At 39.7% G+C, this 27999-nt stretch overlaps 1 protein-coding gene across 2 annotated transcripts; it reads right to left on the bottom strand.

The window, feature by feature from the left end:
* Nucleotides 1-8: 8 nt before the first annotated feature.
* Nucleotides 9-27982, bottom strand: LOC138040890 (microtubule-associated protein futsch-like). Of its 2 annotated transcripts, none has more exons than XM_068886597.1 (7): nt 27845-27982; nt 26360-26505; nt 10126-10567; nt 6943-7162; nt 3581-6216; nt 2363-2400; nt 9-1956 (listed from the first exon to the last, which is right to left on the bottom strand). In XM_068886597.1, the coding sequence occupies exons 2-7, from the start codon at nt 26459-26461 to the stop codon at nt 1423-1425; spliced, it is 3972 nt and encodes a 1323-aa protein (XP_068742698.1). In that variant the 5' UTR covers nt 26462-26505; nt 27845-27982; the 3' UTR covers nt 9-1422. The 2 variants fall into 2 exon arrangements, with proteins under 2 accessions (XP_068742698.1, XP_068742700.1); XM_068886599.1 differs by having other exon boundaries at nt 26360-26501.
* Nucleotides 27983-27999: the final 17 nt, after the last annotated feature.

The raw sequence follows: 27999 nt of genomic DNA, 5'->3' as shown, positions 1-27999 counted from the left end.
GGAGAATATCACTCAAGTTTTTTTATTTCACCAGTATCCAATGAGTACATATGTCTGTGGAGTCAATTAGTAATGTCTGAAAACAACAACAATGCCTTTAATTATTCCGATAAGAAATATATCGCTATTGATTTAAATACCTGCAATTTTACTTACAACATCTTCATCATTTTAAATAATGATTCCTGGGCTACGTGTGACAGTACTTAGATTTAAAAAGAAATATAGACACATCGATCTCGCGATCGTTAACTATTTAATTATAACAGAAAAACAACTAGTTCAGCCCACTAGATTCCCGGTATTCATGATTGCTGTGAAAATGTTTCTGTTGCTTGAAAGCAAGTCCGCTACCAAAACTATATATTTCTTCAGAGTAGAATTTCTATGATTATTACAAACGCCTTACCAATGAGCGCATTGAACAAAAGATAGCGGTTGAAGGTAGCGAAATAAGAAACTTGGTGAAAGATAAAAGTCATTTTTTCCCTACTAAAACGCTCCAAATTCAGTTAAAGCTCATGAACTTTCAGTGAAAGTCGGTTCATCACTTGGAAAAAAGTGATTTAGTAAGGTAGGGAAAAAAATGCCACGTTTTCAGGAAACGTTAATTTTCAGTTCAAATAGACCTTTTCGGCTTGTACATTTTGTTTTCCCAATACAGATCATGTGATAATACTCAGGAGGCTTGGTCCTTTGTTTTGTTCATTTAAAAGAGTGCATGCAGGCATATTCATGCTTGCATGCCCTCATTTTAACGAACAAAACAAAAGACAAAACATCCTGAGTATTATCACATGATCTGTATTGGGAAAACAAAATGTACAAGCCGAAAAGGTCTATTCTCACTGGTAATCAACGATGCAATTTTTGTTTTTTTTGTTTTTTGTAGGCTCGATTACCAGCCGCTGTTTCGGGAAAGGAGTCCGCGCTCCTCCCCCGAAGAGTAACGAAGATCGGACTCGAGAGAGTGGCGGAAATCGAGCCAACGAGCAGTCTCTCTTTCAACGCGCTTAGTTCTTGAAGATGGAGCCAAAAGCCGGGCACGCAGTCACTTGGGTCCAGATTTCGCGCAGCCATATTTCTCGCGCATATTCTCCTTTCCCCATTGTGCTATTTCAATATCGATTAAATAAACACTATAAGTTAAATATATTGCAAGAATAACACAAATGATCATTGAAGGTAATTTTTCTCCAAACTAGCTCCAAGATAAATACTGCATTGGAGTGGGTCTCAACCTATCTCATACTGCGCTGTATGTTGTTCCTTTATTTGATTAATTTCTACCGTTTCACTTTAAACCTGAACCAGAATTATTCACGAAACATACAACCAGCGTTCTGCGTGAAAAGTCTGAGAGGTAAAATAAACCAATTTTCAGTTACTTAAAGCCTATTAAACTGCAACTAATACAATATATCAATTAATGCCGACACTAGAAAGCGTCCACGCGTTTGTTTTGATATTCAGCGGCGAACGCGGTCTCCTGGCTGGGTTTATAGATTCCTCGTCATCCGTGCTGTTGCCTCCAAACGGAATGTCCTTATCAACTGACGCATCTTGCATCAAGTCGGTCTTCTGGCGTGGCGCCTTTTTATGCGATTTAACGCGGGACTTGATGTAATTAGAGTCCACACAATCAGATGCAAGTAATGCGGCCTCGCCGCTTGGCGCGTGCTCTTCATTTGAAGAGGTTTCCTCTTCGCCTCCTTGTGACGCCTCTTTCAGAACTTCGATGTTGCCGTAGCGGTGTGAGCCCGCGGGCTCGTCGTCATCCTCCATTTCACCCTCTTCGGAGTCTGATGAAATCACATGTTGGTTTGCGTGGTTTCGAAAGTAGACTTTGGCTTGAATGCTCCTCTGTTCTTTAGGCGGCCGGCGAGGGACTGGATGAGACATGGATTCCGGGGATTGAGGCGCTGCTGTAATAACTGGCGGGTTTTGGTCTTGAGACTGGAAAGAGAAAAAAATGTTTCGGTCAGCCACCTGTTAGATTCCGCACCGCGCACGCGCAATCTTTAAAAGCCAGAATTTGGACACTGTTTGTTGAAGTCAGAGAAACAATGGCCATCACTGCGTCAAAATGGTTTTCAAGGGAAGGACTGGAAAAACTCATTCCTCTCAAACAAACAAACAAACAAACGATGTCTGATACTCCAGATACGAAAGCTATCTAATTCGATTCCTTGCAATTGGTACGAAAAAAATTTACAAGGACGTAAACTCAAGTCGAATCATCAATTCGTTGGACTTGAAAAACAATTTTAAAACAAAAAAGGCGTTTTACTTTGAAAACACAACATCAGCAGGGTGGAACCGTTCCTAAAAGCACCTTGCAACACTTCAAACATTTGCTCACCTCGCCTGAGGTCGCACTAATCGTACATTCCTCTGAATCTGCAAATCAAAGAGAAAAAAAATTCATCTTTATACTACTCCCCTATCTCATTTATATGTTGATACATCTTTTTGCCAAATCACCTTTATCATCTTATCGTGCATTTCAGTTAACAATTACGATAAATAAAACCACGAGGACTGACCCTTCTTAATTTCAAGTGCAACAATGAACCAATTGCACTGAAAAAAAAAAACAACAACAACAACAAAAGAAAAGAAGTCGATAAAAGTTGATAAGGCAACTTGTTAACCAATTGACTCCTGGGGGTTCTCCATCGACGAATAAAATCGTCTGGCGTTAGACCGAGTAAAGTTTGGTCCGGTTTAGGGGTGAATGGGTTAAAACAACTTAATAATTCAAGACTTTTGCTCCGACACGACCCACCACTTCCCCTATTCAAGTGTTTACACTTTACAGAAAGGAGATTGCAGCCTCGCAAGTCGCAAGTCTGTTTATGTTCTGTGTATGATATTATAAGTTACTGACATTGTAAGCACTAGTATCGGTAAGTATATCTTTCAAAATAAGTTTTCAAGTCAGGGAAAAAGGCTCTTTGCTTTAAGGCGCTGTTACAATGTGAAATGTTTCGTGCAACTTGTCTCGCAATGCCATTTCCAGAAACGTTCTCATATTACAAAACAAGTGAACAAGTGGCTTTATGGGTGTCACAGTGAGCCACGTTTCCAGGGTTCTCATTAAGTGCCGGCAGCCGGCTAAAAAACCGGCTACTTTAAATTTAGAGCTGTCTACTTTTCGGTCATAAACTTGCTATAAACAATGACAAAGCGCTTCTCCCGCCGCCTACTTTTATATTTAAGCCGTCTACTCCAAAACGTTTTGAGAACCCTGCGTTTCATGCAACTTGTCTCGTTTCGATGATCACATGAGGTTAAAGGAACATTTTCATTGGCTGGTGCTGCACACTGTTGCGATACAAGTTGCAGGACAGATGTTACACCGCCCAATGCTGAAAAAATTCGTTGCAGCCGTTGCGGAAAGTAGAACTCAATTCTACTTTCCGCAAACGGTTTCTGCAACTTGTCTCGCAACGTTATTGGCCGTTGCAAGGTATGTTAGATTGGGCAATGATTCGTGCAACTTGTCTCGCAAGTCGCAAGAAAAATTGCATAGTGTAACAGCGCCTTTAACAGCGGAAATAACTTCCTACGTCCTAACCTGGATTAGGTTTCCGCGAGGCTTCGTCTCGGTTTTCTGGTGAAGAGCGCGTCAATTGTATCACAGGAGCACGTGCAGGTGTTCTCTCATTTGACATTTTCATAATTTCCGGCGATTGGCTGTTTCGAGGGGGCACGGGTGGAGGTGGCAAGAAATCTTCTTTTAGCCCAGCGCCGCTAAGACGTGTGCCAGTGCCACTGTGCCTGGGCTGTGGGACCCGTCCACCGTGGTGGGACAGTGGGGACTGGGTCGGGGACGAAACTGAATTGTGTGAGGATGACTTAGATAATCTTGGGGGCAGAGGAGGGGCCCCGGATTTCTTTCGTGGGGGGAGCGATGGGGCTGAATCTCCGACCGTTTCACGGACGTCTGGTGAGTCTCCCGATTGGCCATTGTCATGGTGAGAGCTGTCAGTCATTCTGCTTTCATGGCTGTCTTCGGATTTCTCATCTGTTGACACTTTCCTGCTCGTTTCATGCGAGGCAGCTGGTTCATAACTTGACGCCAATTTCGCTGCAGTGTCAACTGTAACGAATTCCTTTTTCGTCAATTCCTCTTTCATCAAGTCGCCTTTGGCGATCTTTCGCAATCTAGTGGAGGGCGAGGACCCCTTTTCTCTTTTCCCTTTCTCATCACTGGATATTTTCTGTAAAACTGTTGGAGATGATTTAGGGCTTTTCTTTCCCATATTTGGAGATGAATCTGGCGAGTTAGTTTCGCTTCCAGACAATCGTCTTTGCAACTCCAAGGCATCACCGGGAGAAAGCGATTCCCTCCGTGCTCTTTCCAAAGGGGGAGAACTCTGCTCGTAACTCTCTCGTATTTCCGCGTTGCTTGCCCGTCTGGCTTTGGGTGCACGCTTGAACACTTTTTTGACAATCTTTGACGCTATGGAATCTTTGCGAATCTTTCCAACCTCGTCGATATTTTCTGCAGAGTTTACACGACAATCCCGTGAGTCAATCGGATTAAGGATCGTTTCATCAGCGACTGCACAAGTACCACGTGCATTACCAATCGAACATGACAACGAATCGTCACCCGCCGACTGCCCTTTGACAGCGGACGAATGCGCCAACTCATCTCTAATCTCGGTTTTCTCAATGAGTCGTGCGTGGATCGCAGCCTCACCGCCCAGATGTCCAGCGATACCGGTCCTTAGAGGTGTCAAACTAAGAGCATGTGGATTTACGTTACCCATACCTTTGGCAAAAAAGGACGACCGATGAGAGCTCGTTGAGTCTGGCCGCTTGGGCAAGTCCTCCGAAAGGTCTCCGACTGAGAAATATCCTCGTCTTTTGGTTAAATCTGGTTGCCGGTTTGGTGGGACAGGAGGACCGGTACTGAGCCCCCGACAAAGAAATGAAGCATCGCAAGCAGATACTCTCTTCTCTATCACGGAGTGTCTGCTTGTATTTTTTTTAATCTCTCGAGCGGTTTCCACGCTCAATGTACCAATACTGTTTCGTTTCCGGGTGGCAGCTGGAAACAGTTGACTAACATCGTGCTGCTGTGGTTTCTCCATTTGAGCGATAATTTGTTTGAGCAAATCAGTCGACAATTTCGGATCTCTTGCTTTCTCTAACAATGAGTCTACATGATCATCAGTACATCCTCCCTCTTCTCGGTGTGTTCCACCAGCTTGCGGAAGAACATGTTCTTCCTCAAGGCGGCTTTCCTTCTCCACCCCCTGTTTTGTCGGGAAACTACCAAATCCGGGTTCTCTTATCTGAGCCAACAAAGCTTCGCGTGTTTTCATATTAATCCTCGATTCGGATGTCGCAAGGTGCAAACTTTCGTCGACTGCACAGATTGGTAAGTGTCCACCCAAACGACAAGACATCTCACTGTCTTCGCTGAAAATGCCGGACACACAAGACTCTTCTTTCTGCCCTTTTCTTTCAAAGGTGTTTTCCTCCGGGCGTGATTCCAACGCTTCGCATCTTATATACCCCTCGGCGTCCGTTTCGTTTTCTTCAGGGATCAACTCAGCAGCTGAGAAGTTCCTTGTCATAGAGCCAGCGCACGTGCTCCCTTCGTCGCTGGTAAATGAGGTAGAACTTGCCTGCGATCCACTTGAAAATTTCCTTGGTTGAACTGGATCGGAGATGTGAATAGGTTTCGCAGATTCATCAGAGACAAGATCGATGTAAGCGCTTATATCAGACTCCTCCGAAAAGTTGCTCTGATCATTATCTACCTCAGAGTAGGCCGATTTGGCGAGAAACACTTCGTCATCCCCTGATTTCTCCGCTGAGGAGTCTGTGGCTGACAGAGGACGCAATTGATTGCTGGACAAAGACTCACTCACTGAGCCATTTACTTTACCATCAAGAATGTCCTTTGCCTGTGTTGGTTGACCAGAGGAGTTAAGTGTATCAGTGCAGGATCTGTTGACAGATTCCTCTTTCGCTAACACAATAGGTTTTTTAGGTGGAGCGGTCAAACCCCTCTGAAGTTTTTTCACTGGCTGCGCTGTTACGGTAGAAATCACATCACTGCCACTGGACGACCGAGTTCGAAAAGCCGCGCGTTTCCGAGCTGCCATTTGCTGGGATCGAAGCCGGATCTGATCGGCAATGGCGTCACCGTCCTTTGTAAAGAACTGGAAGATACCTTCACCAGTTGTACTGCGACTGTGCACAGAAAAAGAAAAAAATTCCCAAACAAGTCAATATCTACTTTGCTATTGTGCAGCGACGTGCTTATTACGTGGGAAAGAATTGAAAGAAGAAAAGCCTTACTCGCCAACGGACCGCGAGATCTGTCGCTGTTTCTGCATCATACAATCGTCTTTTCCCTCAGTATCAAGAGGAAAATCCCTTCTGCTGCTTCGCTAGGCTCGATTTCCAGCCGTGTTGGGAGTGCGGCTATAACATCCTCCTCCCAACGAACGGCTGGATCACTGCTCCGCGTCGTTTGTCCGTGACGTAGCACCCGTCAATATTGTATTTTGTACTTGGCAGGCAGGCGACTTTCTCATTGGTGGAAAATACAATTGGCTGGACCATTGATCCAGCCGTGGTGTGCGCGGAGGAACGCGGGCGCACAAAACGGCTGGTCAACCGAGCCTTCTGCTTAGCTGGAGGAATATACTATAACAAAAAATATTTAAAATGCCCCAGCGTAATCTGATGAGCTGAATTATTGGACAATCTTCCCTTTTTACGACACAAAACATAAAAGGACAAAAGAACGAAAATTAAAAAAAACAAAACAAGAAACATTTCATGATAACATTTACACCTCATGGACGAAACAATGCATGCCAAGCACTACTCCATTTACGTTGGAAATTTCGGATTTTAAACAGATCCAACACATCCCTTCCCGCAACTCTGCTAACAATCAATGCTGCTTACCTGCCGGCATTGAGAGTGAGAAGTTGCATGTCTTTATTCACTGCACTTGCAGCCGATTCACTCTTGAACGACCTTAGGTGACTCACAGGCCACGTAACAACAGGTAAGTTTGTGTCGACCGACTGCAGCACCAAATCTCCTTCAGTAAAACAAACAACATAATCACCCCTGATGTTGTTCCTTTCTGAATGAGGCGTCAATCTTGTGGTGACAAAATAGCCTGTTACATTGAAGTAACGAAAACAAAGATTTAACAAATAGATGTCAGTTTTTCATGCGTCTGTCCTGTTATTGATCATGAATTTCGTCATAACATTGTCAAAGTAGCTGTGGATCCACGAGGCGATAGCCTGTTTTTTACAATAACAAAAAGGCAGAGGGGTCAAAATTAAGTCAAAACACGAGAAGAAAGCGACACAAAAATGCGAGAAACTTCAATCTGATGCGAGCAATATCGCGTCATTATCGCATAAATTATAAATTTGTGTCTGTCCGCTTATTGACAATAAAAATTAGCCAATGAGCGCGTGAGAATTTTGCAGTCATTGTAAAAAGCGGTTTTAAGTGCTACTAGACGAGATGGAGAAATAATCCTCGCATTTTTCTAGACAATTTAAAGGCCCGAGCAAACGGCTTTAATATTTGCTTCAACATTCGTTGATCAGCGATGCTCAAACCGCTTGCCCCATCACCCCCTCTGTCAACATGTTGAATCAAAGTTGAATCGATGTTGAATGAGTTTAAAATCGTCTAAATTAACTCTGCTTCAACAACCATTCAACATTCTTTCGTTATCGCGAATGATGAATGAAGTTCAAGTCGTTTGCGCCCCTCTTTTCAACATCGTTGGCTGTGAGCGTGCGCACTAATCGGGCTCTCAACGACGCATCCATTCCCGCATCCATAGCAACAAGTCCATATCCATAGCAACAATCGCAGCTGCAGCCTGGAACTGAATACCGCGTCTCTCGTGAAGATTTGCTGAATCAAATGTTGATAATGTTTTGAAACCGTTTGCACATCCCCCCCTCCCCCAGCAATCAACACCATTCAACAAAATTGAACGGATACTGAAGTCGTTTGCCCGGGACTAAAGCAATAGAGCGTTTTCACTCACGTGACCAGCAGCCATATTAGATTACTGAAACAAAAGAAAGTATTTGCACAAAACATAGTTATTAGAGGGGAATGGTTATGAAACCCGACAAATTTCTTTGTTGTAGGTTTTTGTTCTCTTTTTTGGCCTTGACCGTGCACAAAACACAATAGTTGTTTACTCCGTACTGAGGAACTAACCAATAGGAACGTGTTGGTTACATAATTCATGCATAGTGTATGAGCGCAAAACAAAAGATTGTGCACGGTCGTGGACTTTCCAACCTAAATCTTGGCATCTTTGTTTGCTCCTTTGATGTTTGCCGAGCTTCCAAACCATTCCCCTCTTATTAACTATGCAAAAAAATAGAGTTCAATTTCCCGGAAGATTAGTTTGGTACATCATCATGGCCGCCATTTCTTTGTTTTTGGAACACCAACATGGCCGCCGTGACGTCATGTGAAAACGCTCTATTATCTCTTTACAGACACCTGAAAGATTTAGGTAGACCCAACGGGACTCGAACCCAGGACCTCTGTGATGCCGGTGCAATTCTCTACCAACTGAGCTATCTATGAAGTCACGCAGTTGGGAGAAGGTCAATTTGTTTGGCTCATTTGTTCCCGTGAAGGACTCAGTGAATGAAAGAAATGTATATTACGAAGTGCGGGTCATAGACGAAAGGAAAAAGTGATCTTTGCACTTACTACGATGGAAAAAAAATGTTCTCGTTTTTCTTCATATTTCGAAAGTACTTGCGTTGAATGCTCAACAGGCGAAATTTTTTGCATTAATTTCAAGAGAGGAAGACTAATTATTTAACCTTGTGTGGGCCCATTTCCATTAGTAGGGCTAACGCTCACATGGTTCATATGGGTTAGAAAACTAGCACTTCACAATGCACTCTAATCAGTTAATTCTGTTGAAATATAAGTGCTACGAGGCCAACGTTTGGAAAAACGTAACGCTTCGTTCTAAAATGAAATGGTTTATGCAAAGGGAAAATGGTCTGCCTTAATGTGAAATAAAGTAGACAAACAAATGGTTTGGCGCGACACTGAACAAACGATTTAACCCTTTCCGTGACGTGGAATACTACGCCAAACCGCCAAAAATACAAATGTGAAATGGAACAGTCAAGTCTGAAGGCCATGTGGGGTCTGACGTCAAGATCTGACATCAACTGAAAATTTGGCTCGAAAGCAGCTTGTTTATAACCGGGATTTCACCTGCCCTTTGTACATTTCGGTCAGTTTACTTCTGCTGATTTCCTGTTACAAATATTCAGTGCCCTTAAGGGTAACTCTCACCAAAATGTTTTGGTTCTTTTAATGTATTTTTCGTATGCCTTCCTTGATAAGAAAAGGTTTTCAAAAACAATTACGGTCTATTTAAACCCGGCAGCCATGTTAAAAAACGCGCCATTTTAGGGTCACGCGGGATGATACGTCACAGGTGTGGAACATGTTTTCATGTGAGAATTTATTCCCCGAAAAAAATCTACTCAAAGAGTCCAGGGTGCAGTGCAAATGTTCCTTTTTCTATTAAACCTCTTATGTTGGAAAAAAGGAGGTGAAACGGTTGTAATAGCAAGATGACTTTCACAGGTTTGATGCTTGGTGCCGCGCTGTTAATCGACGTTAACATCAATTTGTTGAGGGGGTTTATTTTATACAAAAGAAATCCTTATTTCTAGGTCACCTTCAACCTCCTTTAGACAAAAATTCAGAATACCTTGCGATTGATTTTAGAATTTGATAACGTCACTGTGAAAACCATCTATTGCTTTCTTTCTTTTCTCGAGTGGGGTGCAGAAGGAGGTCCAGTTGGGGTCCATTTGGGGGTCCTCGATCAAGACCTATTGTAATCTCCTTTTAACTCCACGTGCGAACCGTCGTTAAATTACTGCAAACATAATTGAACATCTCCCCTCCCCTCCCCTCCGGCGGCACCATTTCTACCATTTAGGTAAACTAGTATAAGGTTATTTAGGTTATGGTTTTGGATATTACGCAAGCGCGATAAACGAACTGGGGCAAAAGCCAGGGCCTCCTTTTTCTTTGTTCTTTCTAAACCCTCGAACTGACCTGGCTTTGTTCCTGTTCCACTGATTTTTCTACTAGTTATTGTAGGTTTCCTTTGAGGCACTTGTTCCTGTGAATTGTGTCTTGTCACCTCCGGAGTGGTGGCTGGACTGTCAAAAACACTTGATTGCATCCAGACATCAAGTGACGACCCATCACTGTTTACTTTGACTGCAACACTGTTCATTGCCTGTATCCATTCTTTGCTCTCTACCTCGGAATCGCAGGCCAATATCAATGCTCCCTGCTTGCTACTCACCACCATTATTGCATGGTTTTGAGATTTCGAGTTCCGATGTTCGCCAACATACACAACACTATCCAAAAAGAAGCAATGCTCAGGTGACTTCTGGAGGTCAAGTGCAGACTCGTCTTTATAGTACTCCAGTCTTTGTGGAATATTGAGAGTTACAGCCCGTAAAACGAAGAATTTTGTATGCCATGCCTAAGGAAGAAAATTTTTCCACAATATCACCATCAAGTTCATGCTATCATATTAAATGAATAGATCTGAAGAACTTTGAGAAAGGGTATAAAAAGGAAATGTTGTTGTTTACTTTTCTAAACCACAACTTCAAAAATAAATACATAAAGTAAATAAGTAAACAACAGCAACAACAACAATAATAATAATGTTGTCTGGATGAAGTAAATACTACCACCACTACGACCACTACCGCTACCGCTACTACTACTACCACTACTACTACCGCTACCGCTACCGCTACTGCTACTGCTACTGCTACTGCTACTGCTACTACTAATACTACTACTACTACTACTACTACTACTACTACTACTACTACTACTACTACTACTACTACTACTACTACTAATAATAATAATAATAATAATAATAATAATAATTAGCACAGCCAACGCTCGCATTAGTGACTACGTCCTCGGGGGACTTTAGTGGTCGCGCCTTTGACACTAGATCAAAACAAAGGCCCACTGGAGTGGATGTAAGGGATGTAAACACATCTGTCAGTGAGCTAATCAAGCGCAGTGATGTGCCAGATCCATCAAAACATCCATTTGGCTACCTGTGGATGATAAATTGTATTGTGTATTCAGTTGTAGCAGCACTCTTTGTACAAAAAGGTTGGAAAAAACAGGATGGAAAGAGAGACAAGGTGGGGAGACCAGAGATTAGTGCAAAAGTAAAAGAGCTGTTTGAGGATCAAGCATGTAAGATTAGAGCTAATCTGTCGAAAGCGAAGGCTGAGTTAGAGAGGATAAAGTCCAACAGGAAGATTACGAGAAAAGGAAAAAAGAACAGAGCTGCGCTCCTGAAAGAGTGTAAAACTCTCTCAGTGGCCAGTTTGGTTGCCTATATGGAGAAGGAGAAGTCGAAGCTGAAAAGGCGTTTCTGGAGCAGGAAAAAGAACGAAGACGCCAGAAGGATTTAATAGTGAGTTCCAACTAGACCCTGGAAGAGTATATGCGAGTTTCAAAGAGACAATAGAAACTCAAGGAGACTGTGAGAGACCCAGTTATGAGCATGGGCAGCAGGATAAGGAAATAACTCAAAGACTATTCACGGATGTGAATGAGGCGTCGAGTTTCTGGAAGGCTCTATAGGGAGTCAGAAGGGGACGGAAATATAGAAGTAGAGTGGCTAGATGAGATCAGGTGTGTAGTGAGGGAGAATATCCCGGATCTACCGGAGGGATCTTTTGAGCGATGCGCGGAGCAAGCTAAGAGAGTGAGAGAGTGATATTGAAGAAGAGGAACTGAAGTGTCCCAGGCCCAGACCGCAACGTGAACTATTGGTGTCAGAAGAGAGTGGATCTTGTCCATGATGGAATTGCTAGAGCATTTCAGGCTATAGCGCAGGAAGACCAAGAGATTCCGTTATGGCTCGCTTTTAGGCTTGGGTAAGTCTATTTAGTATATAACAAATCAGCGGATAGCATTGAACGCGCGCGCTGATTGGCCATTTTACTGTCATTAGAGATCATTTACACTTTTATCGCCTGGCTTTCTTCACACTTCCTTTGTACTTTAGTTTTGTAGAAAAAAAATTCACACCCCTTTGCGTATATATTTCCATTCACGCCCCATTTTTCTTTATTCTTTAAACGCTATAGACTGAAAGCCGAAAGCTTATGTTTTTAATCTTTCAACCAGAGAACGTTATGGCGTTTTTTACCTTTTTAAAAAATTATTATTAGTACTATTATTAAGAACAGTGAGGATGGATGAAGCAAAGGAACCAAGAGAGCGGAAGAAGAATGAAAAGCGGGAAATAGAAAACAAATTGAAAGGAAAGCAAATGCATGGGCAGTATGTTAGAGACATGATGGGAGTGGACTCCGAGAAAACATGGCCGTGGATGTGGAAGGGAGACCTCAAGGGATGTACAGAAGCATTGATCTGCAATGCAAAAGAACAAGTTTTAAGAACTAATTAACTATGTCAAGTTTCACATAGAGCGGTTTTCAATTGTGTCGAAAATAATTAGATAATTACTTTGGTTCATGATTACTTCACTCAGTGATTGGTTCAAAGTTCTCGCGCCACTTTTTCAACCAATCAGAAGTGAAACCAAAACCAATCGTGGCTCACGCGTACACATTTTCCCGCGCTTTGTGTCGGCTACGTGTAATTACTTCGAGTTTTGATTGGTTTACCGGATTGTCTCAGTCCTTTTTGATTGGCCAAAGTAATTACTTTGGTTTTAATTTTACGACACTCAATTGAAACTCGCTCTATATAAAAGCGCAGAATCACTTATGTGAATACAAGAGGCGCCATGACATGTGCACTGGCAACTTTGTGGAAAGGCTGAACTTGAAACGGGAAGATAAATAGTACAAAGATACCCCAGAGGAAGTGGCAGAAAACGAAGGATTCAAAATTCTGTGAGAATTCACTGTAAAGCGTGATAGGATGGTTGAAGCTAAAAGATTGAGCATCATCTTTGTTGGGGTAGCTCGATTAGTTCACTAACCATTTAGGTGTCCCAAACTCTACATGCACCACAATAAAATATTAAGAGGCTTATTGTTCTTTCTTTTCCTATGTGTACTTTTTCCCTTTTATTTTTCACATAGGAAATGTGAATTCGTTATTTTGTGAAAACAATATTGTAAAATTATCCTAACTTTGTGCACATAATATTATGTTTGAGTTAAATAAAAATTGACTTGACTTGACTTGATAAGCAAGGAAAGAGGCCATGCAAGATCATCAACATCGCCATCCCAGGAGACGCACGAGTAAAAGACCAAGAACTGGAGAAAATAGAGAAGTACCAATTACTGTACTTGGGGAAGAAATGGGAAAACACACTGCTGCTCTTGATACTAAGCTGGAAGAGGTTGGTCAATGACGAGACTATTGCTTCACCCGCTAGCTTTAATAATTTTGGATGTATATTGTCAGGGCCTGTGGATTTCCTAGGTTTTAATGCCTAGCTGTAATTTGTTTGCAACCTTGGATCATTGCTCCTGGTAATTGGCCATACACGGTACGCTTTTGGGGCTAATTGTCGGAGGTGGCACAGTGTTGGATAGCTTTAGCCCAATTTATGCAAAGTAAGAATACATTAGTGCTAGCCTTTCCTTCGTCAGTACGTTCCAGAGATTCGCCCTCTTTTTCAAGTGGTCCAACAGTTTTTACACACCTTTGGGTTAGTGGCTCCCTTAAAAAGATTCCAGTGTGCACTTATGGTCTTTGTTTCGCTGAACATCTTAGAGAAATATGTTGACTTTGCTTTTCTCAGGTCGGAAGTTACCTCATTCCTGATTCATTTGTAATCAGACCACTTCTCTGGGTATTTTCTTGAGATCCTTGCTTCTCATTTTATAGCGGATTTCACACGCTACCCATGGAGAAGACAAGTTTCTAGCTTAAATTTCTTTCCATGGGGCGTGATCATAAACTGATATCATGAAATAAACGCTTCCGAAACCATAGGTGAGGATGGATACGACGTGGAATGGAACATTTTCGATTTCATATTTAAAATTTTCAACAATCCTTTTGTTGTAGTTTTTTTATATTTTGATGAACTTAGCTGGAGGCCTTTTGTTCTTGAGTTTAATGGTCGCATCAATTAAGTTGTGATCTGATATGCCCTCTGGGAATTACACCGGACGAGGTGAGAGATATTGTTTTGTAGTTGCACCAATCAACGTTAAGTGAGAAATCAGTCGCATCGCTCGTGCAAGATGCATTGCCTTTATAGCGTTAAACATGACAAGAATGGAGTAACGGTTGAGTGCAAATGAATCGACTAAGGGTTGAATAGACTGCTATTAAAGAATCGACTGTAGGTTGGATACGAATCATCCGAATCTGGGTACGAATCGTCTGAATTTGGGTCGGTACGATCTGACCGTGGGTACGAATCGACTGGATTCCTTCAGGATAATTATGAAACCCTTTGAACCTTTAGGAACTTGTTGCTTGCTCCCAAGGGTAATTGGCCGGGCAAAAAACACCTTTTCAAGCCTGAGATCCTTTAACAATAATAACAATAATATAAGTTATATAGTATGAACAGAAGCCAGAATGCATAGGAGAAATGACAATATTAAGATTCTGTGAGATTTCATGGTCCAATGTTACCATGAAACCGCATATTTTGGTGGTGGACAAAACAACGAACAATGCTGCATCTAACAATACGTTCCATTCATATGCAAATAAGTGGCTGGGTATTCTGCAGTTTAACCATAACTCTACACATCAAAAATTTAATTCCATTATGAGACGATTTTTGTGTGAATAACCTTGAGGAGTCTATAATTTAATTTCAAATAATTGATTGATGTGTTTCCTGTACAATTTGAGTTTGATTAACACATGAAAAACTCTTACAATTACAAACAATTACAGAAACTAAAAACGGTTGACAGCTGCATTGTAAAAAATATATTGAATGGTAATTTTAGCATGGAGCAAATTTCTCTAATAATTTACGAGTAATAATAAATTGACAGTGAATGATGGAAGAAAGTTTGATGGCTGAGTTAATAGGATAGTGCAATGTTGTTGTGCAAGAACAAAGGAAAAAGATTCACCAGTTCAGGAGATTAATTTAAATTTAACAAAAAACAAAAGAAAATGCAGATTAACTCACTTAGCCTTAAGTATGGTCTTTTGTTTTTGCATAACTTGAAACCAATCCTGGCCATTAAACCCAGTTAACAGCTAATTATAATGCTGCTTTGTAATCAAAAAACTAGTTTTGGAGATGATTTTTGCATGCATTACAAAATTCATCCACCCATTTATCTGTTAAATGAAAGACTATCCCATTTAACCAGTTGTTCAAAGGTAGGCACCTTTTTGTCACGAAATTTACATGAATTAATTCTACAAAATTCCACTTAGTGGCTCAATCAAAAACATGATAAACTGAAAAACTTTACCTCATTTTATATAGCAAATGCTGGAAACATGAGGTCGAACAAGTGATCAAACATTAATTGTCACAACAACTATCAGAGTAGACAAAAAATGTTGTGACTCTTGAATGGAAAATTTCAGACTTGCTTTATAACACTGACCTCAGTTTAACCACATAAATAATAATAATAATAATAATAACAATAATAACAACAATACAGAAGTTATTATTAAGTGCATTCTGACCTCAATGTGCTTTACATGAACTGAATAATTAGAAGAAAGAAAAAAATAGCTACACTGTAGTCTAAACTAAAAATACTGAGAAAATATTACAAATAAAAACTAATGAATAAATTCTTGAAAAAAATGTGATAAGTGATAATGATAAATCTCACAAAAAAGTTTAAATTTCTCTTGGAATTTTTTAAATGGCTTGAGAAGGTACAATATGAGGAATCATAGAGAGCAACAGAGAAGGTTGTCTGAAAGTAAAACACATCTCGTAGTTTCTCTCTCCTTTGGAGGTCAATCTCTAACTCAAAGCAATGTAACTAAATTTCTTGGGGTGTATCTAGATGAACACCTTACTTGGAAATATCACATAAACTTTATCTGTAAACAAATTGCTAAATCAATTGGTATTTTATCTAGGATGCGTTTCTACTTATTCTGTAAGACCAAACTCATGCTGTACTATACATTAATTTATCCATACATTACTTATTGTAACTCTACGTGGTCGTCCACTTACATATCTAATTTAAATAGAATTTCCCTGGTGAAAATCCTTAAAGGATCTTTGAAGATCTTCAAAGATCTTCAAAGACCTGACAAAGATCTTTAAAGATGAAGATCTTCACAGGATCCTTGAAGGATCTTTAAAGGATCTTCAAAGATTTTCTAACATTGAGGACTCTTGGGATACTTCATCAAGATCCTTGAGGAAATTATCAGGATCTTGCAAAGATCTTACCAAGATCCACACACAAAATCTTGGAAAGATCCTCAAAAGGATCCTTGAAGATCCTCAAAGAGTGCCTGAGGATCTTACAAGGATCTTAAAAGGATCCTTGAAAGGATCTTAATAAAATCTTTGACAGGATCTTTAAAGATCATACTAGGATCTTTTGAGGATCTTTGAAGGATCCTTATAGTGATCTTGAAAGAAACCTTAAAAGGATCCTCAAAAGATCCTCAAGGATTGTATGAGGATCCTTTAAGGATCCTAAAAGAATCTTCAGAGGTATCTTGAAAAGATCTTTATCAGGATCCTTAAAGATCCTATGAGGATCCTTAAAGTGATCTTGAAAGGATCTTTGTTAAAATCCTTGAAAGATCCTATGAGGATCCTTCAAGGATCTTAAAAGGATCCTTATAGTAATCTTGAAAGGAACTTTATTAGGATCCTTGAAAGATCCTATGAGGATCCTTCACGGATCTTAAAAGGAACCTTAAAGTGATCTTGAAAGGATCTCCGTTAGAGGATCTTTAGAGTGATCTTGATCCTTCAAGGATAAGGATCTTATAAGGACCTTTTTAGGAGTGAAGTGTATAAAATCCCTTAAGATCCTATGGGGTATTCCGTACATGTACCCTCAAGCATCGTTAAGGAACCAAACTTTGAACATAAAAATAATCACGCTGTACACGAATCAATTAAAAAGAAAACGTTTATTCTGATGTAATCCATTGATTGTCGGAAATATCAGTAACAGATTACCTTGTTTGATGAACTCGTAATAGCTGCAGGCCGGGCCAGAAGCAATATGAAACAATATACTCTCGAAATATCAAAGAATTCGTGTCAAAATACAGAATTCAGGGCCACATCTAGAGACTCTAGTGACGAATCGGCTCGATCAGTATCTTTTCACATTCCTTTAAGGGTTAATTCGATGAGTCTGCTATGATTTGTGCTCACTTTTTCTTTAAAGTACAGTCCGATGAATCGGAGGGTTGTAATCCTCCGCCATCTTGGATAAAACGCGAGAGATAAGACTGGAAACTAGTGAGCCATTTCCCTTTTGGTCAGCAGTCACCAACGATTGCTCCTCTTACAGTTCGGCCAGTTCGGCGGTTTTATTCTAAGTTTGAATCAACGAGCATAAATCTTATCATTCATGATTGTTTTGCCCTTTAAATACTGATTCAAAACGAGGAAATGCATACAGCAATCCAAGTACAAAGGTAGGCGCTAGTTATAAGCAGATAATGTTTGAGTTGATGACTTATTGTCCTCAAAAATGACGATAGACTAAACCGGCTAACTCAACCAATTCAAATCTCTCGGGGTTAAGATTCTTTGTGTGTTTAATTTGCATGGCAATGAAGCATTCACATTTAAAATGATATGGTAATACTGGAACAAAACGTTTCATTTCGAAAAGATTGCGTACAACATTGAGTTAGCCGAAATTCGAACTTTTCAAACTTCAAGTCCCAAATAATTTGACATGTACAGGCAAGGATTATAATTCGGCTTACTTGCTCTAATCCTGTAAAAAATAGGTGAACCTTTAACGAGATTACTTACTAGTAATAAGGTTTGCATCAAAAGAGTGGTTGTTGCAAATTATATGATTGGCAAAGGATCCCTTCGATTCTCTGTAAATGCTACGTGTCTGAGGTTCATAGCAATTTTCAAATTAAAGGTTAGGTGACGCACATTTATTTCCACTTCCACGGCATGACTTGCGAGTACATGTGGAATTCATGATAATCAATACGAGTAATTTGCCCTTATGGCTTTGTTTTTCTTTCAGGATGCATAACTGCAAAATATTCAGAAAAAGTTCTCAAAAAGCAGCCTCAGCCGACAATAGCACCAAATACTGAGTGAAGAAAAAAATTAGTAATAAAAAGATAGATAAAATGAAATAAATACAATTGTGTTAGGTAAAATCAAACGTTATTGTTGTAGTAAATGTACTTGTACTTGTAATGTTTCTCTTTCGCTGTTTTTCTAGGATACAATTTAAGGTTTTTGTCTTATTTTTAAGAAACATTTTCTCAATAAAAATGGCTGTTTGTGAAAATATTTTAAATATTCCCAGCCATATCTTCGATATTAATGAGTACTTGATAAAAACTGTATGAGTATCTATATTTTATCTCTATTGTTTCTATGATTATTAATATACATTCAAGTCATATTATAGGTAATTTTGAGAAATTGGTTTACTGTATGCAGCTAGACTTTTAATTGATGGATAACCATGCATGTGACCAAATAACTCCAAAAGCTACTATGATTGTCAGTTGAATAAGATGTGAGCAAAGTTGTCACAGAGTTTCAATGTTAAAACAACAATGTTGTCAAAGGCAACTTGATCCACATCAAGTCTGTGAAAAACAATAGTCAGTGCATCATTTGTTCAGGTTTGTTAGATTTTTATTGTATTCTTCCCATCCCTTTGACCCAGGAGTTAGTGCCAATTTTGGATAACAAGCCAGGGTGATAAGCCTTACCAAACTTCACTTGCATCTTACTCAAGTGAGAATTGTAGTGTGTGGCTGTTTTTCATTCAGTTTAATAAAAAATGCTAGCAAATAAAGTCGGATATTGATTTCCCATGATTCATCGTTGTTATTTTACTTCAATCATACTTAGCATTATAACATACAATGTAAATACAGACAAATGAAGCATTTTATGTATTGAAGTTTCTCTTTTACAGAAAGAAAGCTCCTTTTTCCAGGTTAAATAAAAGAATTTGTACATCAAACTGCAGTTCAATAAGTGCAAGGGTGAGAAGGTGGACAATAAAATTAATAATCTTGGCAAAGTTCCTGTAAAATCCTAAATGATATTTAAACATAAACATCCTCAAGGATCTTGCAAATGATCTTGGCAAGGGTTTTTGAAGATCCTCAAGGATCTTGCACCAGATCTTTGAAGATCCTTAAGGATCTTGGATATGGTTTTTGAAGATCCCCAAGGATCTTTGGTTGGTTCCTTCAACATCCTCAAGGATCTTTGATGATCTTCAAAGATCTTGGTCAGGATCTTTAAAAATCCTTGAGGATCTTGCACAGGATCTTGGACAGGATCTTCGAAGATCCTCAAGGATCTTGGACAGGATCTTCGAAGATCCTCAAGGATCCTTGAAGATCTTGGCAAGGATCTTTGAGGATCTTGGCAAGAAAGGCTAAGATCTTTAAGGATCTTTAAGGATCCTAGGTAGGATCCTTGAGGATTTGAGAAAAGATCCTTAGAAAGATCCTCAAAAAGATCTTTGAGGAGTCTTTAAGGATCTTCAAAGATCCTTCAAAGATTTTCACCAGGGTTATTATCTACAAAAGCGGGTGGTGCGAGCTGTTACAAATTCAGAATATCGAGCACATACTGCTCCTCTTTTTTCTTTTTTCTAAACTGAAAATTTTAATAGACATCTTCCAAATCAATACCCTCGATATTGCTAAATTCATGTTCTGCTACAACAATAATCTGCTGCCTCCACTTTTCTTCAATCTGTTTATGACAAACAATCAAGTCCATAAATATGACACAAGAACAGCCGGTAATTATCGTGTGCATTCCTGTCGCATGAACATTAAGAAATTCACAATTCTTTACCAAGGGCCTAGGGTCTGGAACTGTCTTCCTGCCTCTATTACAAATTTGTCAAGCTTCCCTATGTTTAAGAACAAAGTGCTTGAGTTTTTATTAAAATAATTTCTGAGTTAGTTCCTGCCGCACTCCTTCACAGCCCTTTTTTTGTTTAATATTGTGATGTCGAGGTGGCCTCTCCTGTAAGCCTGGTGGTTTCCTGAGGTCTCCTCGCCTAAAAACCTGCTGTATGCTTTTTTAAAAATTTGTTATACACATAAAGGCAAATAAATGATGATGATGAATAATTCATGAGCCTAAAGCCTATCAAAACACCGATAAAATGTCATGTGTATGAGCTTTATACCCTGATAAAACACTCCTCGTTACTATTCTTTATATAAAGAATACTAATAAGGCATAGCTTGTTTTTCTTGTATGCTAATATTCACCTCTCACAATTTGAACCATTGTTATGAGTCCAGAGGGACAGGCTCTTTGTGGAATGTTTTTGAAGCCATTCAAAAAACTTGCTGGACGTGTTTTATCGAGTCTAAAAACACTCGGCTATGGCTCATGTTTGTAAACCCCGATAAAACATTGCTGACCATTTTTTAAACATTACTTTGTATTTGATATAATGTGTAGAAACCTACTAGCATCAACACTACCCTAAATTTTACAGCAAAGTTAAGGAGGCTCGCACTGTCAATCCCTTCAGAAAGGCAACCTTTTGATATTTGTCTAAAACTTTTGTCAGGTAAAAAAAAATTAAGGGTGTCTGAGAGGCCCCAACCGCTGCTATCATAACAATACTACAGTACAGCTGAAAGAACCATAAAAACTAATTTGTCTTGAATGTCTCCTAAAGGGATATTCACAAAAACTTGTTGATGGGGGGGGGGCAGACTGATGTTAAATTATCTACTATCTAAAAAATTTGGAGGATCCCTACTTGCTGCATTAAACATTTTCAGGGACCCCCCTCTTAGTATTCCTAAAATATTAGTATTCCACAAATCAATACACGATGCAGAAGTCAGAAGAATGAGTGAAACAAATTAAGGCAAAGACAGAAAAACGCCTCCAAAGAGAATAACGATCTGCTAAGAAATACAGAAAAAAGGAAAGTCAAACAAAGCCTTTAGAAAGCCAGCTATCTCACTGATACATGGCACAACCTAACAGGCACTTAAGAACAAAAACATCCCGGGCCTGGGTCAAAGCTTTAAAAGCAGGATCACTCACTTCTACCACCAACAAGCCTATATCGGATGAAACTTAAATTGATGCAAAAGCGCGAGGCCAAAAGGTCACATTCACATTACAGCAGAGACAGGGTTTTTCAAGAGTTTTGTAAAGTCGTGGACATATTTCTGAAAGCACCGGACATGACACTTTATAGTTGGAGCGCGGAAGGCGCAAGCTACCTAGAGGGTCTGGGGGCATGCCCCCAAGGAAATTTTTAAGATTATAGCACTCTCACTGACAAAGGAAAAGGAAACCAGACCACATCCAAAGGAGTCACGAAGACCTGTCAACCATGTACATTACTAATTACATTGAACAACTTGAAATGTTGCCTTCAATTTTTCTATCAATTAACCAAAAGCAACATCAGGGGTTTCAATGAAATTTGAAGTTGACAGCTGGTTTGAGTTGAGTAACTGACTGTTGTCATTGTCAAAATTATTTTTAGACTTAGTTTTGAAAGAATCTGTCTTTAATTACAGTAACTGTAACATCAATTTAGGGAAAAAAGTAGGTGACTTGTCCGAGTGAAGTCGGCTGTCCGTACTTATTAAAATCACTGAAAGATTTTCCTAGGATCCGATGTTTGCATGTCAAGCATTACCGACGGTGCTCGAAATTAGTGGTCGTCCCAGACAACCAGAACGTTTAATGTGGTTGCCCGAAGAAAAACAACGGACAACCCAGCCAAAAACAGCACCCAACTCACTCGTCGGTTTTTTACTATAAATGTCCGATAGCACTTTGAAGTTTGCCGCAGTTGGGCATTTTCCCGTGTTTTGTTTGAATATCTGTGAGTTGCTTTTACAAAAAATTGTCTGATTGAGAAATTCAAGAGACGATGCCACAAAGGAAGATCCAGATTTCCACAAGAAAACCACAGGCGCACACTTAGATCTATGGGATACTCAAGCTCCAGTGCCATGTGACTGCATCTCAACATGGCATGCATTTTTCCTAATGGACAACCAAGCATTTTCAAGGCAATCAAATTTACAGGGTTTAGTTGCCTGGCTTTGAAACAGGGACAAACAATGAAAAGCAACAGCAACTACTGAGTTGTAGGATGATCATCTGAGCTAGATCATTTAACAATACACAGGAGAATAATGCAAGAATCGAAATGTCAGTGGAAGAAATCTCAACAGCTAACAAACTGTAATTATCATAAAAATTTAATGTAGGTTCCACTCCTACCTAATGTATGGTCCTGACGGAAACAGTTAGTTTTGTTTTCCTGAGAGTGACCTGATGTCTCGGGAAACATTAGGACTCGAAGGAAAACAAAACTAACTAGTTTCGCGAGGCACCAGACATTGTGAAGAGAAGTGAAGCGAAGTGAAGTGAAGTGAAATTATTAGTATATCTCCCTCTGGGATTTCAGGACTAATTTGCAATGCTTTTTGTTAAAGACTTTGGCCAGAATGCTTGTTATGCAGTTTACAGTTTATTTAGAAAGTGAAAGATGCCTCAGACCAGATTATGTCAGATCACAACACTGGGGACAACGTCCCCTACTCTTTTTGAAAAGTGAGTCAGTTCTGTAACATCCCATACACTGTACCATTAATTTTGGTTTCCAACAAGGGCTATGAGACGGGACCTTCGGTTTACAGTCCTTATCCGAGAAGACTTGAAAGTCTAACCATTTGCGTGTGTAATTACAAAGGCAGCACTTTCTCTTCAGTTATTTTCAGAACCTGAGTGTTGGTCCAGCCGGCGTTGAACTCTCAACCTCCCGTGTGACAGCCCGATGCACAACCAACTGAGCCACAGGGGTGTGCGGTGGCACTGGGACACAGTAGAAGTGCTTTTAATAATAATTATTGCTATATATTAATTATTTAGACTTTTCCTTCAACAATTGCAGCAAAACATCTGGAGTTGGCATTAACTGTACATGATTGTATCCCAGACGGGATATATTTTGAATTTGACCAAGGACACGTGACCAAGAATCAACCAATCACAGTGCATGTTTTGTTGAGTGAAAGTCTAGGTGTCGAACAATATAAAGTGAACCTCATCATTCAATTACTAATTTAAAAGTAAAAAATAAAATGTATTGGTATGTCCATAACTAGTGGAAGAAAATCTATATAATCTAGTCACCAGTTTTTCAAGGTTGGAATAAATATTATAAGAGTAGACATTAATTCACAATTCTGGTATATTTTAAAATTGTAGAATGATCTCCTTAATTAAAGTGTGTCCCCTTGATCACAACAGAAAAGATTAGAAAATCGAAGAAAAATGGGAAAGTAGTTGCCTGGTGTACTGTGGTGCCTGATCCCGAGTTTGGTGGGACAATATACGCAGTTTTAGTAGACTTATGACTCATGCTACTCGTGTTAGTTTTCGAATAGTAAATCAAGCATTATCTGTGTCATTGCTTGTCTTGTTTATTACAATGGCAATGGGTGCATTACACCTTACGGGTGCAAATTAACACCTTAGACATCAAATAGTTGCATCTCAGGCTGATTCAAATTCTGCACTTCTGCTATGTCAAACTCAACTGATAATATAAATTGGCCACCGTACAGAGATTCTAAAAGCTGACGTTTCAAGCGTTAGCCCTTCGTCAGAGCGAATCGAGGGATTATGGGTTACGTGTAGTTTTTAATTTAGAGTGGGAGCTACGCTATTGGTGGTAACATGGCAACGTGAAAAATAGGAATATATTAGTTAAATGAAAAGCGTTCGTTAATACCGTGAGGATTAAGGGTGCCGATTTGAAAGATGAATTTTTGTTCCAGATTCTTGCGGCTTTCCGTCGTACCTAGATGTAGGGAAAGGCCGCAGATAGCCATGTGTTTTTTGGAGTGGTTAGGCAGATTAAAATGGCGAGCGACTGGCTTGGATGCATCCTTGTCATTCTTCTCAACATCTCGAAGGTGTTCGCGGAATCGGTCACCTAGTCGTGTACCTGTCTCACCAATGTATAATTTATTGCATAACGTGCAGGTTATGCAATAAATGACATTTGCGGAGGTACGTGTGAAACGATTGGTGATCTTAACAGATCGCTTAGGTCCCGATATCTTGCTAGTGTTAACAATGAAAAGACAAGTTTTGCATCGTGAGCGCACGCATTTGAAAGTGCCGGGTTGCTCGTTAGTTTTGAGCGCGCTTCTAACTAAAAAGTTGCCTACGTTTTTGTCGCGTTTGAATGAAATAAGTGGAGGTTGCGAAAAGATTCTACTAGACTTCGACGTCTATGTAGTGATGACTCCGATTTTTCCAGCAAATCAGAGGAGATGTGCCAGTTCTTCGAAAAACGTGGCTATCCTGTCTCTGTGGTCAAAGCGGGCCATCATCGCGCCCAACAATTTGATAGACAGTCATCACAAACGTCACAAAAAGATAAGAATGACAGAATTCCATTCACCCTCACTTTCCATCCTCATAATCACGCAGTCAAAAGCATCATTCTTAGTAATTTTAAATTACTCCAAAATGATCCCGAGACTAGTAGAATCTTTTCGCAACCTCCACTTATTTCATTCAAACGCGACAAAAACGCAGGCAACTTTTTAGTTAGAAGCGTGCTCAAAACTAACGAGCAACCCGGCACTTTCAAATGCGCGCACTCACGATGCAAAACTTGTCTTTTCATTGTTAACACTAGCAAGATATCGGGACCTAAGCGATCTGTTAAGATCACCGATCGTTTCACACGTACCTCCGCAAATGTCATTTATTGCATAACCTGCACGTTATGCAATAAATGATACATTGGTGAGACAGGTACACGACTAGGTGACCGATTCCGCGAACACCTTCGAGATGTTGAGAAGAATGACAAGGATGCATCCAAGCCAGTCGCTCGCCATTTTAATCTGCCTAACCACTCCAAAAAACACATGGCTATCTGCGGCCTTTCCCTACATCAAGGTACGACGGAAAGCCTCAAGAATCTGGAACAAAAATTCATCTTTCAAATCGGCACCCTTAATCCTCACGGTATTAACGAACGCTTTTCATTTAACTAATATATTCCTATTTTTCACGTTGCCATGTTACCACCAATAGCGTAGCTCCCACTCTAAATTAAAAACTACACGTAACCCATAATCCCTCGATTCGCTCTGACGAAGGGCTAACGCTCGAAACGTCAGCTTTTAGAATCTCTGTACGGAGGCCAATTTACATTATCAACTCGGTTGATAAAACCAAATTTTTGTATACTACTTCCCCACCGACGCAGCACCACAGTTTCTTTAGAAACTACCCCTTCATTCAACTGAATTGAGTTCCACATAGCAGACGTGCAATGTCTGAATCACCTGTCGAATTTCTGCTGCAAGTTCAACAAGCTGTGTTGAACTTGCAGCACTGAAATGCAGCACCAATTTGAACATCGAATTTCTGCTGTTTTAAATGCATGCATTATTATAATGTATGAACATTAATTTTTTATTGACTGCACATGCCTTTAAACAGCATTGTACAACATGGCATCTTGAATTAAATGCAGCACAATTAAACTTGACGTTTCCATTAGCTGTCAAACTTTTGTCGAACACAAGTCAAACTCAATTAAATTGAGTTCGACATGGCAGAAGTGCGACGTTTGAATCAGGCCTAAGCTAAAAGTTTCATTTACAGTATATTTAAAATCTCTATTGCTACTTTTCTATGGGATAAATTCATTCCGCTTTTGAATGATTGAGGCCTAGTCTCGTAACTGAATGTCTGCCATTTTAGTCAAGCATATAATTATGTGGCTAGGTTATAAAATAAGTGGTTATTCACCACAATAAGAAAAACATACACTGTACATGGCCTGCTATATAAGACATACGTGGAGATGGGCACTACTTGATAGTATCTGAAATAATTCTATACTGTTTCTTTCAGTCATCTGAGCTACTAATTAAATTTCATATTTTTCAATGCTGTCAATCACGATATCATGCAGATGACATTGCAAACATACATGAATTCTGATCCTTGATATTTCATGATACGTAAAATGGCAACATGGTATATTCTAGAAGTAAAATCACAGAAAAGTGCCATGTTCATATTTTTGCATATTAAATATTCAGTAAAAAAAGATTTCCTTACCTTAATCCGGACTTTTCCCGAGGTGGGCGGTCTTTTTATCATCATATAGCCACACTTGATTATATCTTTGGCTTCATATCCTCCGTACTTGATATCCGCCATGGTTGGCTTGGTTTCAGTTCTCTAAATTTTCATTGTTTCACTATCTTTCAAAGGAGATAACTTGAATCAGCATTACATAATAAGCAGTGATATAGATATTAGAATATTATTAAAAATTAATGTCTTGTTCTTAGAACAGACAAGGGTGATGAATAAAGCGAGTAGGCAAATACCACTTGGTTACATGCTTACTGCTGGATGTTATTATAGTGACAAATTTTGTTATTTTATTTGTCTAAATAAATTATGTAAATATTTGTTAGCCACTATCCTGGGTTAGTGGCTACCTCTTAGTTCAAACATAATAATATACCGATGGAAAGGTAGTTGGGTTAGTGGCTACCTCTTAGTTCACACATAATAATATACCAATGGAAAGGTAGCCGTTAAGTCATTGGGTTAGTGGCTACCTCTTAGTATACAAATAATAATATACCGATAGAAAGGTAGCCGTTAAGTCATTGGGTTAGTGGCTACCTCTTAGTTCACACATAATAATATACCGATGGAAAGGTAGCCGTTAAGTCATGGGGTTAGTGGCTACCTCCTAGTCTGTACTTATATGGTGATTCTGACCAACTATTTGGCTTCATAAATCGCTCGTATATAGCGACGAAAGAAATCACAAATCTTGCCGTTATGTAAATGCCGGTTACTGCTCAAGCACCGCTCCAATGCCAACGACAAAAATCATGTTTTATCAAAAGAAGACGTTCTGAAATTTCATAATCTACAGGGTCAAAATTCCAAGAAAGGGAACCATGAAATAAAATCCGCCCCTTTCACTACAGGCGAAATTTATAATTTTTACGGAGACAAAACGGTTGAGTGAATTTGCGAATCGATCGAGAAGATGAAACACTTCGACGAATGAGCGGGGAATTTAGAAAGCGATGCGACGGTTTGTTAATTAATTAAAGCACAAAATTGTACTACTCGACTTCATTACAGAAATTTTATCAAATGTCCTCTCTTGTCAAAAAAGTGGGTCGCAGCAAACAAACACAAGCTGGGAACTTGTGAACTCAAATTGTTCCTTATTTGTTTGGACTGGTGACAGATCTGTTTAGAATAGAGCTTGTCATTTGGGATTTAACAGAAAAACCGCTTTGTACAATTAAATTTTACTTCCGCAAGATGATCCGATCGCGTGCATGGTTCCCATACTTTGACCGCAAAGACATAAAGAAATGTGCATCACGAAAACACGAATAATTTCTCTCTTCATTTCCATTTACTTTAAGGTTTCGGCAAGGTTTCTTCCGCGGGTCACCTTCTATCGAAACTCTCTGTCGGTCGTTCAAATGCTTTTATGTATACATGAAATCGCTTTCTTAATAGCAAGAGATCATTACCGATTACGAGCAAGTGAACTCTACTCACCCTTACAATGCGGAAGGCTGTGAGTCATTTCCAATGGCCAGATTGTTGATTCTTTCAGCGGGGGAGCAATCTCGATCGCTGTTTTTAATGCACGACGCTCGCTCACAGTAACTCCAGCGAACTTTCATACAATACGTGACAAAATTAAGCATTCA

Source organism: Montipora capricornis, chromosome 3 (genome assembly GCF_036669925.1).
Source record: "Montipora capricornis isolate CH-2021 chromosome 3, ASM3666992v2, whole genome shotgun sequence".
Classification (NCBI taxonomy): domain Eukaryota; kingdom Metazoa; phylum Cnidaria; class Anthozoa; order Scleractinia; family Acroporidae; genus Montipora; species Montipora capricornis.
Note: the sequence above shows the minus strand (reverse complement) of the source record. Positions and strands in the feature narration are given on the sequence as shown.

Coding starts and splice junctions, on each gene's coding strand:
- LOC138040890 (XM_068886597.1), bottom strand. CDS start 26,461: ATGGCGGATATCAAGTACGGAGGATATGAAGCCAAAGATATAATCAAG. Junction 10,568..26,359: donor CGGGAAAAGTCCGGATTAAG/GTAAGGAAATCT, acceptor TTTCTTCCTTAG/GCATGGCATACAAAATTCTT. Junction 1,957..2,362: donor TTAGTGCGACCTCAGGCGAG/GTGAGCAAATGT, acceptor TTCTCTTTCCAG/TCTCAAGACCAAAACCCGCC.